This window comes from Procambarus clarkii, chromosome 83 (genome assembly GCF_040958095.1).
Source record: "Procambarus clarkii isolate CNS0578487 chromosome 83, FALCON_Pclarkii_2.0, whole genome shotgun sequence".
Taxonomy (NCBI): domain Eukaryota; kingdom Metazoa; phylum Arthropoda; class Malacostraca; order Decapoda; family Cambaridae; genus Procambarus; species Procambarus clarkii.
Genome location: NC_091232.1, coordinates 11,677,084 through 11,691,297, shown reverse-complemented (window position 1 = coordinate 11,691,297; position 14,214 = coordinate 11,677,084). Strand labels below are relative to the sequence as shown.

General features: G+C 44.5%; 2 protein-coding genes across 2 annotated transcripts in view; one reads left to right on the top strand and one right to left on the bottom strand.

Annotated features, from left to right (window-relative positions):
- Positions 1-9,508, top strand: part of LOC138358382 (antho-RFamide neuropeptides type 1-like) — a 34,004-nt gene extending 24,496 nt beyond the window's left edge. The window contains exon 2 of the mRNA XM_069316219.1: positions 9,056-9,508. Within this exon, the coding sequence (XP_069172320.1) occupies positions 9,056-9,508 (453 nt within the window). The remainder of the gene's footprint in view (positions 1-9,055) is intronic.
- Positions 1-14,214, bottom strand: part of LOC123768654 (trafficking kinesin-binding protein milt) — a 331,499-nt gene that overhangs the window by 269,267 nt on the left and 48,018 nt on the right. The gene's annotated exons all lie outside the window — the stretch shown is intronic.

Genomic DNA, 14,214 nt, shown 5'->3' with positions numbered 1-14,214 from the left:
AGAATTATCAATATAAGGAGAACAGTGAGACCTCGCGGTATATAAGAGGGACACGAGTAAACACAGATTTTTATATTAAGGTGAGGCGAGACCCAACACCTGTACACTGCTGGGGGAACGACCTGGTGCAGGGGGAACGACCTGGTGCTGGGGGACGACCTGGTGCTGGGGGAACGACCTGGTGCTGGGGGAACGACCTGGTGCTGGGGGAACGACCTGGTGCTGGGGGAACGACCTGGTGCTGGGGGAACGACCTGGTGTTGGGGGACGACCTGGTGCTGGGGGAACGACCAGGTGCTGAGGAACGACCAGATGCTGGGAGAAGGCCAACAAGTGCTGCCAACGCACCTGTCGTGCGCAAATGAAAGGCTTAAGTAGAAGTGCTGCCAACTCCATCAAACTGAACATCCATATTGTGTACAATGTACTTGCTAATGATCACGAGTTATCTGCACTCTGCAATATTCGTCATTCACGTCCATTGATATGAAGATTAATTAAAGTCCTGTGCAACTAAAATGCTGCGACACCTGACACTGTTGACTTGTCATTAACCTGATAATAATCAGGTTAATGAAACAGTTAAATTCTCGTTCCATAACTGAATGGCTTTCTCTCTGCAAGCAGTCACCAAACCTGCTTTACGGAGTACTTTCTCAGACTCTCTCTCTCTCTCTCTCTCTCTCTCTCTCTCTCTCTCTCTCTCTCTCTCTCTCTCTCTCTCTCTCTCACTCACTCACTCACTCACTCACTCACTCACTCACTCACACACACACACACACACACACACACATACACACACACATACACACGTACATGCACACAATGCATTAGGAAGTGATGTGGCGGAGGCTGACACCATACACAGTTTCAAATGTAGATATGATAGAGCCCAGTAGGCTCAGGAACCTGTACACCAGCTGATTGACGGTTGAGAGGCGGGACCAAAGAGCCAAAAACTCAACCCCCGCAAGCACAACTTGGCGAATACAACTAGGTGAGTACATTACTGTCAGCTGACAACCGCAAGGTTGAGTATCCTTGCGGCGAGTGACTGACGCCCCCACCACACCCCACCACAACTAGGGGGACCCCCCCCCCCGAACCTCTGTCTATCCCATTACTGTTGTTGTTGTAACTATCCTCACCGTAATTGTTATTAGACACTGTCTTATTGTTATATAAACATTGTTATAATATTAATATCTCATTGATTACAAATAATTCATGTTGTTATTGTGTAATAAATTTAAATATTGTGTTGAATTTCAAATTATATAATTGCAATTGTTATTACTTCTATAATTATTCAAACACGTTTTAATATCATTATTGTTGGTGCTGCTTTGCTAATATCCTTCTCCTTTTAAGGTAAAAGGAGAAGGATATTGGAGATAATCATCTCCAACAGGTAAAAATCTTTATCGGCGAGGCCATGTTCTCACCCGCCTTAAGTGGCCTGTGTGTTCACCTACAGTCACCAAACCTGCTTTATGGAGTACTTTCTCAGACAGTCTCTCTCTCTCATACACACACACATGTCAAGGAACCCACAAGAATGAGAGGCAATGATGAACCAGCTAGACTCGACTTAATATTCACCCTAAATGAGTCAGAAATAAGGGAAGTCAAAGTTGAAGCCCCCATAGGAATGAGTGACCACAGTGTACTGACCTTTGAGTACTTTGTGGAGGTAGGGATAACCTATCCAAGGATGGGAGTGGAGGGGAAAAGACTGAATTACCGAAGAGGAAAATATGACGAGATGAGGAACTTCCTAATGGGAATACCATGGGAAACAGAACTTAGAGACAAGAATGTGCAGGTCATGATGGATATTGTCACCCAAAAGTGCCAGGAAGCTGCAGACAGGTTTATCCCCGTCCAAAAGGAGAAAAACGAAAAACAACAGAAAAACCCATGGTTCAACCAGGAATGTAAGGTAGCGAAACAACTGAGTAAAAGAACATGGAGAAACTACAGAAATAACAGAACACCAGAGAGCAGGGAGAGGTACCAGAGGGCCAGAAATGAGTACATCAGAGTGAGGAGGGAAGCAGAGAGACAGTTTGAAAATGACATCGCGAGTAAAGCCAAGACCCAACCAAAGCTGCTCCACAGCCATATCAGGAGGAAAACAGCAGTGAAGGAACAAGTGATGAAGCTGCGGAAAGGGGAGAACAGATACACAGAGAATGACAAGGAGGTGTGTGAAGAACTCAACAAGAGATTCCAGGAGGTCTTCACAATAGAACAAGGAGAAGCCCCTGCACTAAATGAGGAGGCGGCAACCTTGGAAACCTTGGAGGAATTTGACCTCACCAGTGATGAGGTCAAAAGGTGTCTGCTGGAGCTAGATGTGACAAAGGCTGTTGGGCCTGATAGAATCTCACCATGGATACTAAAGGAAGGTGCAGAAGCACTAAGTGTGCCACTCTCTATGGTGTATAACAGGTCACTGGAAACAGGAGACTTACCAGAAAGTTGGAAGACAGCTAACGTGGTCCCAATATACAAAAAGGGTGACAGGCAAGAGGCACTGAATTACAGGCCAGTTTCCTTAACTTGTATACCATGCAAGGTGCTGGAGAAGATCGTGAGGAAAAGGCTCGTAGAGCATCTGGAGGGAAATAACTTTGTAACGCACCACCAACATGGGTTCAGAGATGGTAAATCGTGCCTCACAGGGTTAATAGAATTTTATGACCAGGCAACGAAAATTAGGCAGGAAAGAGAAGGGTGGGCCGACTGCATTTTCCTGGATTGCCAAAAAGCCTTCGACACAGTACCCCATAAAAGGCTGTTAAAAAAGTTGGAGCAACAGGCAGGAGTAAAAGGGAAGGTGCTCCAGTGGATAAGGGAGTACTTAAGCAACAGGAAACAGCGAGTAACGGTGAGGGGGAAGACATCAGAGTGGCGAGATGTCACCAGCGGAGTCCCACAGGGCTCAGTACTTGGACCCATCCTGTTTCTAATATATGTGAACGATCTTCCAGAGGGTATAGACTCATTCCTCTCGATGTTTGCTGATGATGCAAAAATTATGAGAAGAATCAAGACGGATGAAGATAGACAGAGACTACAGGATGACCTGGATAAACTGGAGGAATGGTCTAGAAAATGGCTGCTGAAGTTCAACTCTGGAAAGTGTAAGGTGATGAAATTAGGCGAAGGGAGCAGGAGGCTGAACACAAGGTATCATCTGGGAGGGGAAATCCTGCAAGAATCAAATAGAGAGAAGGATCTGGGGGTTGATATCACACCGAACCTGTCCCCAGAGGCCCACATCAAAAGAATATCATCAGCGGCATATGCTAGACTGGCCAACATAAGAACTGCCTTCAGAAACTTGTGTAAGGAATCTTTCAGAACCCTGTATACCACTTATGTAAGACCAATCCTGGAGTATGCAGCTCCAGCCTGGAGTCCATACCTAGTTAAACACAAGACAAAGTTAGAGAAGATTCAGCGGTATGCCACCAGGCTCGTCCCGGAACTGAGAGGATTGAGTTACGAGGAAAGGCTAAAGGAGCTGAACCTCACATCCCTGGAAAACAGAAGAGTAAGGGGAGACATGATAACCACCTACAAAATTCTCAGGGGAATTGACAGGGTGGACAAAGACAAACTCTTCAGCACGGGTGGGACACGAACAAGGGGACACAGGTGGAAACTTAGTACCCAGATGAGCCACAGAGACGTTAGAAAGAATTTTTTCAGTGTCAGAGTAGTTAATAAATGGAATGCACTAGGAAGTGATGTGGTGGAGGCTGACTCCATACACAGTTTCAAATGTAGGTATGATAGAGCCCAGTAGGCTCAGGAATCTGTACACCAGTTGATTGACAGTTGAGAGGCGGGACCAAAGAGCCAAAGCTCAACCCCCGCAAGCACAATTAGGTGAGTACAATTAGGTGAGTACACACAGCTGTCACTGGAGGGGGAGGAGAATGACTTCAACTCTTGGGTCCTGCCTGTCAACCTGCCTTTCTCGCTGTTAATGTACGTAGGGTAGGTCCGCCTGCAGTTTTTTAAAATAATAGTATATCATCAGATATAATAGTATAATCAACAGAAATTGGGATGCCTAAGTTAAACCTCATCTTTGTTATGTGCTCATTTAGCTTCCTTTTCTGCGTCATGATGAGTTGGGTTTATATGAGAGGATAATCCATATAAAGCAGATTCTGATCTATTTACTCTGTTCAGGAAGCAGATAATTTATTACCGTGTTTATGAGCAAACTTTATGTTTATGTCGCAAGTGAGGCTAACAAGAACTAAACCGTATGCAGGCGATGAGTCACAATAACGTGGCTAGAGTAAGTTGATCAGACCACACACTAGAAGATGAAGGGACGACGACGTTTCGGTCCGTCCTGGACCATTCTCAAGTCACAATCGACTTGGAGAATGGTCCAGGACGGACCGAAACGTCGTCGTCCCTTCACCTTGTAGTGTGTGGTCTGGTCAACAAGAGCTAAACCTCGAATCACAAAACATTACTCAACTTTTGTTGTTGTATTGAGATAACTAATTGTTGTGGGACGAGTTCTCTCGGTAGTGGCGACGTTAGCCAGTTTATCCCGCGTGTAGGTGTTGTGTACATCAAACATCCAGACTGCTCCAGTGTGTCCTGTTGACCAGTCATCAGTGCATATAAAGTACTCCTGTTGCCTTAGACTTTCTTGGCGTGTGTGTGTAATTACCTAAGTGTAATTACCTAAGTGTAGTTACAGGATGAGAGCTACGCTCGTGGTGTCCCGTCTCCCCACCACTCTGTCATATAACACTTTGAAATTACTGACGGTTTTGGCCTCCACCACCTTCTCACCTAACTTGTTCCAACCGTCTAACACTCTATTTACAAAAGTGAATTTTCGTATATTTCTCCGGCAGCTTTGTTTCGTTAGTTTAAATCAATGACCTCTTGTTCTTGAAGTTCCAGGTCTCACGAATTCTTCCCTATCAATTTTATCGATTCCTGTTACTATTTTGAACGTAGTGATCATATCGCCTCTTTTTCTTCTATCTTCTAGTTTTGGCATATTTAGTGCCTCTAACCTTTCCTCGTAGCTCTTGCCCTTCAGTTCTGGGAGCCACTTAGTGGCATGTCGTTGCACCTTTTCCAGTTTGTTGATGTGCTTCTTAAGATATGGGCACCACACAACCGCTGCATATTCCAGCTTTGGTCTAATAAAAGTCGTGAACAATTTCTTTAGTATTTCTCCATCCATGTATTTAAAAGCAATTTTGAGGTTAGAAAGTGTAGCATAACAGTGAGGTTAGAAATCCTCGCACAATGTTCTTAATGTGGTCCTCAGGTGACAGTTTTCTATCTAGAACCACCCCTAGATCCCTTTCTTTGTCAGAATTCTTTGAAGATTTCTCACACAATTTATAGATTCGGTGGGGTCTATGTTCTCCAATTCCACATTCCATAACATGGCATTTATTCACATTAAATTCCATTTGCCAAGTGTTGCTCCATATACTTATTTTGTCCAGGTCATCTTGAAGGGCATGACAATCATCTAGGTTTCTTATTTTCCCTATTATCATAGCATCATCAGAAAACATGTTCATGTAATTCTGTATTCCCACTGGTAGATCGTTTATGTAGACAACGAACATTACTGGTGCAAGAACTGAACCCTGTGGTACTCCACTTGTAACATTCCTCCAATCCGATACCTTGCCTCTGATTACGGCCCTCATTTTTCTGTCAGTTAGGAAATTTTTCATCCATGTTAGTAGCTTACCTGTCATTCCTCCAATATGTTCCAGTGTGTGTGTGTGTGTGTGTGTGTGTGTGTGTGTGTGTGTGTGTGTGTGTGTGTGTGTGTGTGTGTGTGTGTGTGTGTGTGTGTACTCACCTATTTGTACTCACCTATTTGTGCTTGAGGGGGTTGAGCTTTGGCTCTTTCGTCCCGCCTCTCAACTGTCAATCAACTGGTGTACAGATTCCTGAGCCTACTGGGCTCATTTAGTCTTCGCTATGGTGACGTAAGGTTTATATTTTCCATTAGTCTTGCCTCTTAACTCATACCTCTCAGGTTTCGGACTATTTTAGTGGTATACCTTTCAACTTCATCAAACTTTGTAGTTCAGTTTCTTCTGTCTTGTATACTGACACAGTAGTAGCTGTCTTCAAAGGATTGGTGGTTCTGTTGTTAACAGTGTCTTGTTATACACCACAGAATGTGACAAGCACCGAGTTTAGTTAAGTGAAATTCTGTCTGATCCGACACCCTTGCTTTAGTTCATTATTATGCACCACTTAGCCATCCTGTGAGCGGTAGTGGAAGAAGGTTACAAAGGCTCACAATGGTCTGAGGAACTGAAACCCAAAATTCATTTAAGTAAACAGGTTAGTCATCACCACCCTCAGCGGTATCATGTTCCACCAGACGTCTCCTTTCCTCATCTCTTGTAACTTCAAAGGCATCCAGTGCTGCAGACTTTGACAACGTCCAGTTCAAGTCAGTCACTTTCCCTCGTTATATTACCAAGACCTCCTTGAATTCCTTATTGAGTTCTGGACACAGATATTGTCATTCTCAGTAAGCATGTCATTCTCTTGCCTCAATTTCAGCACTTATTCTTTAACTGTATTTTATCTCCTGATGTGGTTGTGCCGCAACTTGTGTTTGGTCTTTGCTGTATCTTCTGTGTCTTTACAAAACTGTGGCTCTGTGCTTCTCTTCACACACTGAGGTATTCATTGCTGGTCAGTTGGTGCCTCAAACTGCTCTTTGGGGGTTGTGTTGTTGCTGAAGGTTCTACACGCCCTTGTGTTTACTCTTTGCTTACTTACAACCTTGGTTACAACCGTGTGTTAGTTACATGTCCTCCATTTTATCTCTTTCGACATGAACAAATTTGTCTACTTCCTCCTGACATTTTTGACTAAGGCTGTTCATTATTTCTTGTGTGGATTTTTTTCCTCTCAAAGTTTTGTTTATTAAGATTTTCCTATTATAAATTATCTCACATTATGATATTTTCCCTTTGACGTGCCAACCTGTTAACTTATGCTTCCTTCCCCGAGCGCTCATTCTTGCTGCCACCAGATATGCAAATATCAGTACACAGTGGTTGTACATCCCCCCCCCCCTGCCAGCTTCCTATGTTGACCAGACCACACACTAGGTGAAGGGACGACGACGTTTCGACTTGAGAATAGTCCAGGACGGACCGAAACGTCGTCGTCCCTTTACCTTCTAGTGTGTGGTCTGGTCAACATAAATTTAGCCACGTTATTGTGACTCATCGCCAGCTTCCTATGGTCTTGTATCGACTCATTGTGAGTGAATGCCACGTTAATTCTTGCTGATTCATCATTATACCTCATTCTTATGAGTTGCTGATATGTTTATCGCTGTCTCTTCTATTACTAGAGGGACGATCTCGCTTCTTGCAGGTCCGCGTTCAATCCCCGACCGTCCAAGTGGTTGGGCACCATTCCTTCCCCCCGCCCCATCCCTAATCCTTCTTCTGACATCTTCCCAGTGTTATATAGTCGTAATGGCTTGGCGTTTTCCCTTGATATTTCCCTTCCCTTTTATTGCTTTAATTCTTTCTGTGTGTGTGTGTGTGTGTGTGTCCCATCTGATCACTCTCTTGGTCTCTTGCCACAGATGGGGTCTACTGAAGGCCTGGCGGAAGGTGGCAGAGAGAGAGTGGGTTTCCTTCAAGGTTTGTTTGGGTAAGGGTTGGGGAGGGGGGCATAGGGGAGGGTTGTGGTGGGTGAAGGGGTGGGTTCCAGCGTGAGTTGTGATATCCATCACGTATGTTTGGTCCACTTCGTTACCCCATTCCTATACCATCTACGTGACACCTGGCGCGTCTGCTACCTGCATGGTGGGTAGGTTGATGTGGGGGAGATGGAGGACGGTGTTGCAATGGTTGCTGGGGGTGAGGGGTTATTTGCTGGGGCGGAGAGGGGTTATTTGCTGGGGCGGAGAGGGGTTATTTGCTGGGGTGGAGAAGAAATGCTGACGTAGGGAGAGTTCTTAGTAGATATTGTTGACATTGTCCCCCTCCCTCCCTCCCCCACTTGAAAACAAAATTATATCCTGGAAAATAAAGTACCCAAAAGTTTCGTATATCTGCTGAATCACTACTAAGCTGACTCCCTGGGGTGAAAAAAAGACTGAGACTTTTTTACACATGGCCCTCGGCGCGGAGCTAAAAGCCTTCAACTAAAACAGCCCCAGAGGAGGGAGCATGTTCACCGGCTTCGTACAGCTACGGGGTCATGGATTCCTCTTGGCTGGTTTGTCCCCATGGCTCATGTTGGTCGACTCAAACAACAAGACTCATGTTTGTTAGTTCGACATCATCTTGCGGAGCTTCCTGTTTCAGCTTCATGGAGCTTCTATTTGTGCTTCATGAAGCCTCCTGTTTGATTATTTGGCCCTACAGTTCTTTCCCATTGTTGGCTCCGTCTCACGAAGCCATAAAAAACAGTTACAAGATAGCTAAAAGACATAAATGAATAGACTATGACCAATAACCTACTACGAAATTTGTGTATTACCCAATTAAAAATCCATTTCTCCTTGTGTAAACTGGTGTGTAGGGAGGGAGGGAGTTATCAAAGGAAAGCGCCAAGCCATTACTACTATATAGCACTGGGAAGGGGGGGGGGTCAGGATAAGGATTTGGGGTGGGACGGGGGAAAGAATGGTGTGGTATATAGGGAATGAATTAAAACAAAAATGGACAAATGAGTTGCTATGAGGCAACCAGCGGTGTGTGAAGCTTGACTCGAGCGGTGACAAGCTCGACCTTAACAGGGAAAAAAAACGAGTGCTACTACCTTGGACTCAAGGTCTAAGATTCGAATTTAGTATCGTAGGAAACATTCATTTATTTTCAACATTTATAATATATTATTGACAATATTTTTCAAGTTCACCCTCATATGCGCACTCAGTCTCTCCCTTTGTCGCACACATTTTTTCTCTCATATAACATTAAAGGAAAAAAGCGAGAGTGAGTACGAGTTAGTGATTCATCTCACTACATGTTTGTGTTGAGAATACAACAAGCGGCTGCAGACAAAATACAACAAGCGGCTGCAGACAAAATACAACAAGCGGCTGCAGACAAAATACAACAAGCGGCTGCAGACAAAATACAACAAGTGGCTGCAGACAAAATACAACAAGCGGCTGCAGACAAAATACAACAAGCGGCTGCAGACAAAATACAACAAGCGGCTGCAGACAAAATACAACAAGTGGCTGCAGACAAAATACAACAAGCGGCTGCAGACAAAATACAACAAGCGGCTGCAGACAAAATACAACAAGCGGCTGCAGACAAAATACAACAAGTGGCTGCAGACAAAATACAACAAGCGGCTGCAGACAAAATACAACAAGCGGCTGCAGACAAAATACAACAAGCGGCTGCAGACAAAATACAACAAGCGGCTGCAGACAAAATACAACAAGCGGCTGCAGACAAAATACAACATTAGGCACAACAAGACAGTTTAAGATACGAAACTATCAACAGTAACCCCGAGAGACTACTGTGGTAGTCGAAGTACTTGGTGCTGATAAAGTACCATCATTAGTAGTAGTTGCAATAGTAGCAGCAGTTGCAATAGTACCAATTGAGTGGTACTCGTAACACTCGCCCCCCCCCCCTCCAGTATACCCAAGCCCCGCGCCTAACTTCCTTCTTAACTATCCTAACTTCATCTATCCAGATATAATCATTATAGCATCACCAGCGACAAGAGCCACCGTCCCCAGGAAACAACATGGCCACTGTGCGCCGTAAGGCATGTGTTCTCTTGCTACCAGACACAACAACTCCCCCCCAAGCACACACAACGATAATTCTCATTGCCTACAATTAGAGCCGCAGTAAATTACGAAATCACTAAGCTACCACAACCACCACCACAATAAACCACAACCACAGCAAACCACAACCACAGCACCTGCCACCACAGCACCTGCCACCCTCCATCCCACAAAAAGTTGCCAAGAGCCATGTTAAGAAAGGCGAAGGGCGACTATACTGTGGAACGAGATTTGTTGGACTTGAGTAATTTAATGAGTTGCCTATAGGGGAGGAAATAGAGGAGAAACACGAGGAAAATGAAGAGAGAAAAACTGAACAACAACAAAGGAGGCGAATGATAAGGGAGAAAAGGAGGGAGAGAGAGAGAGAGAGAGAGAGAGAGAGAGAGAGAGAGAGAGAGAGAGAGAGAGAGAGAGAGAGAGAGAGAGAGAGAGAGAGAGAGAGAGTGTGTAGTTGCAGCAATGAAGGTGACGTTGTTATTTCTATCACAATCATCATCTCAGTCATTACCACCATGACAAACCGATATCATACATATCACAAGTGTCGCTCCCACTATTAGTATCACCATCGAGGAATATTGAAGTAACATTTCACCATTACAATCACAATCACTGCAGCAGGTAATGGTGACTTTAGGTCTACTTAACTCTTCACACAGAGCCAGGATATACAGGTGTTCCCCTGGTGCAGCTTCGTTACCAGAACATTCCTACAATCACGACGTCATAACGACGTTCTATCGGCGTTGTAACGACGTCGTATCGGCGTTGAAATAACGTAAAAGTACTGTTGCGGTTATACATGATTGATTGATAAAAATTAAGCCACCCAAGAGGTGGCACGGACATGAATAGCCCGTAAGGCTATACGTTTATTTATTTGTTGGTTATTTTATATTAAAGATTGGACGTATATTTGGGATGTGTTCAGTTGGCGAGTTAAGAACAGGTGTGTGTGTGGTGTGGGGTAGCAGCTGTGATGGGGTGGATTAGTTAGCTTGCAGGGGGAGGATATCGTGTAGCAGGTGTGGGGGAGGGTATGGTGTAGCAGGTGTGCATGGTGGGTGCGTGGACTAGTTGAATAGATATTAGCTCAGAGGTCATGAATTCTCGTCACACGAAGCAAACTTAGGAAATGTAGATGTTTATCTCTCAGAATGTTTGGTAATACGTTTATTGTTTGTGATGTGTGTCTATGTATGTACTAACACGATGTACTGAACGGGGGTGAGAATAGCTTGAGCTACCTCATCCCTTTGTGTGTATTTTACCTCAATAAACTTATTTCAATTTCAATTTCAAGCAAGCTTTAGGCCATGGCAGTGTGGACAAAATGGCAGAAACATTTCAGAATTCACGCGGGGCAATAGGATGACAACACACTATGACACAATAAAGATAAACAAAAACGTAAATTACAAGGATAATTAGCGTACCGTAAGGCGCCAACATTCTCTCATTTACATTATCAGAAAAATATACAGCTATTTACATGAAAAAAGGCTGCAGGAACACGCAACCCATAAACCACTAAGAAATCTTAAATGACTCGACCAAGATTCGAACCCGCGACGTCCAAGATCACCCCTAAACGTTCACAGTGCCGTGACTACCGCACCATATGATCATCTCTATATTATTATTATTAATATATATATATATATATATATATATATATATATATATATATATATATATATATATATATATATATATATATATATATATATATACACACACATATACATTCATACATACAGATAATCATGCTACCAGACATACATGTGTCCTTTACGTGCAAAATTGATTCAAATACCTAATAAACTAAGAACACATAATGTAATATACAAAAGAATTATCACGTTTTAAGTGAAGTCCAGTTCTGAAGAATCCTTCTAATCGGATGTAGTAAGTCGCTGAAACTGAATCAAGAATACTTTCTTTAATCTGCTTGATACCTGCTTGATGGGGTTCTGGGAGTTCCTCTACTCCCCAAGATCGGCCCGAGGCCAGGATTGACTTGTGACAGCTTGGTCCACCAGGCTGTTGCTTGGAGCGGCCCGCAGGCCCACATATCCACCACAGCCCGGTTGGTCCGGCACTTCTTGAAGAAAAATATCTAGTTTTTTCTTGAAGATGTTATTATCTTGGAGATCCAAGAAGAATCTTGGAGTTTAGTTCTTTGGCCAGCTACCAAAAGTGGTTTATTCAGCATCGTTCTTACCCTGGTACCCGACTGTCAAATCTTTCTCGCAAAATCATGATTTGAATTAATATCTGGATTGTTGTCAACAGACTACGACTTATCAACATGTTAAATATGGAAAGATAAGAGTGAAGAGGCGATTAAACGAAAGCCATTGAGTAATCAACTCTTAAATTAATGCGTTATAGGACAAAGGTATGAAAAGAACACATTAAACCCGAAGTTATGAATAAGGAGCCATGTACTCTACAAAATCACCAGCGAGGAGTCAAATGAAGAAACTTCAACTTAAAAAGGAGGTCGTCATATATAGACTAGCAATGACCTTTGTCGTAGTTCTTTATAATCTATTTTAGAGGAGAAAAAAGCATGAAATCAGTACTCCTAAGAGACGGGTGGTGAGGTCTTTATCAGTGTCGAGGCTCGCATCCTAGACACGAGTATGTCCATGAAAAATGTTTATGAAGGCACTTTAGACACGAGAGTGTGTGTTTGTTTAGCAATGTTTAAGCTCGCACCTTAATGAACCGAAGGAGAGACTGTGTGACTGTCTCCAAGGTAACGCCTGAGGAGACGTGACTGGTGGGAGGAGAAAGGTGTGTGGTGGGAGTACTCTCCGACCCCCAGTCCTTCCTCTCCTCACCTCTCACCTTCTCCTGGGCACAAGAGGAGAGTAAGAGGATATGGGAGGAGTGAGGAAGCAGGGTGAGAGCGGGGGAAGAAGGAAGGGGGAGAGATAGGGAGGGAGGAAGGTGAGATAGGGAGGGAGGAAGGTGAGATAGGGAGAGAGATGGTGAGGGAGGGAGGGAGGGGTGTAGGAGGAAATGGAAATTTGGGATCGAGGAAGTGGATGACGCAAGGTGTCGGTCTGATATTTAATAAACATTGATGTGTTGCCCCATGGAGTCATGCTCACTGTGGGGGGGGGGGGAAGGGTAGGCTTCCAGACCCCCTACCTGCTGCCTCCACCACCACTCTCTCTACCACCACACCCACCACCACCACCACACACTCCACCATCACCACCACCACACAACTCAACAACCCATAACCCAATTAAAGTTACAAAATAAACTCAAAATTCTCCGTACAAGAAAATAAACAAAAGCTGTCCAATTACCGGGAAAAAAGGGAGCGTTCCTTGCATGCGAAATAAGTTATGTAACATTTGGCCTCCCTAAGCAAGGTTGTCTTCACAACATGACACATGCAACTGCAGGCGCGGGCACGCTAGTGTTGCCAGTGAATGTACACGGTCAGTGTAGCCAGGTCACCGTGGTCACGGCCCAACCATACCAGGAAACGAGGCTTCAAAGGTTGAGGGAGAGAGAGTTGAGGTTAGTTTAAAACGGAAGAAAAGGTGATAACTGGGAAGCAGGTAAGGTATCCACGACGATGGTGAGGTCATGTCACAGGGCACCACTCCTGTGCCAGGAAAGTTTCACTACGGGCTCACCATAGCCCGTGCTACTTGGAACTTGTTCCGAGTAGTTGAATCTATAACAACAGATGGTGAGGTGGACACAATAGGGAAGGTTGTGGTGGACACAATAGGGAAGGTTGTGGTGGACACAATAGGGAAGGTTGTGGTGGACACAATAGGGAAGGTTGTGGTGGACACAATAGGGAAGGTTGTGGTGGACACAATAGGGAAGGTTGTGGTGGACACAATAGGGAAGGTTGTGGTGGACACAATAGGGAAGGTTGTGGTGGACACAATAGGGAAGGTTGTGGTGGACACAATAGGGAAGGTTGTGGTGGACACAATAGGGAAGGTTGTGGTGGACACAATAGGGAAGGTTGTGGTGGACACAATAGGGAAGGTTGTGGTGGACACAATAGGGAAGGTTGAGGCGGACACAATAGGGAAGGTTGTGGCGGACACAATAGGGAAGGTTGAGGCGGACACAATAGGGAAGGTTGTGGCGGACACAATAGGGAAGGTTGTGGTGGACACAATAGGGAAGGTTGTGGTGGACACAATAGGGAAGGTTGAGGCGGACACAATAGGGAAGGTTGTGGTGGACACAATAGGGAAGGTTGTGGTGGACACAATAGGGAAGGTTGAGGCGGACACAATAGGGAAGGTTGTGGCGGACACAATAGGGAAGGTTGTGGCGGACACAATAGGGAAGGTTGAGGCGGACACAATAGGGAAGGTTGTGGTGGACACAATAGGGAA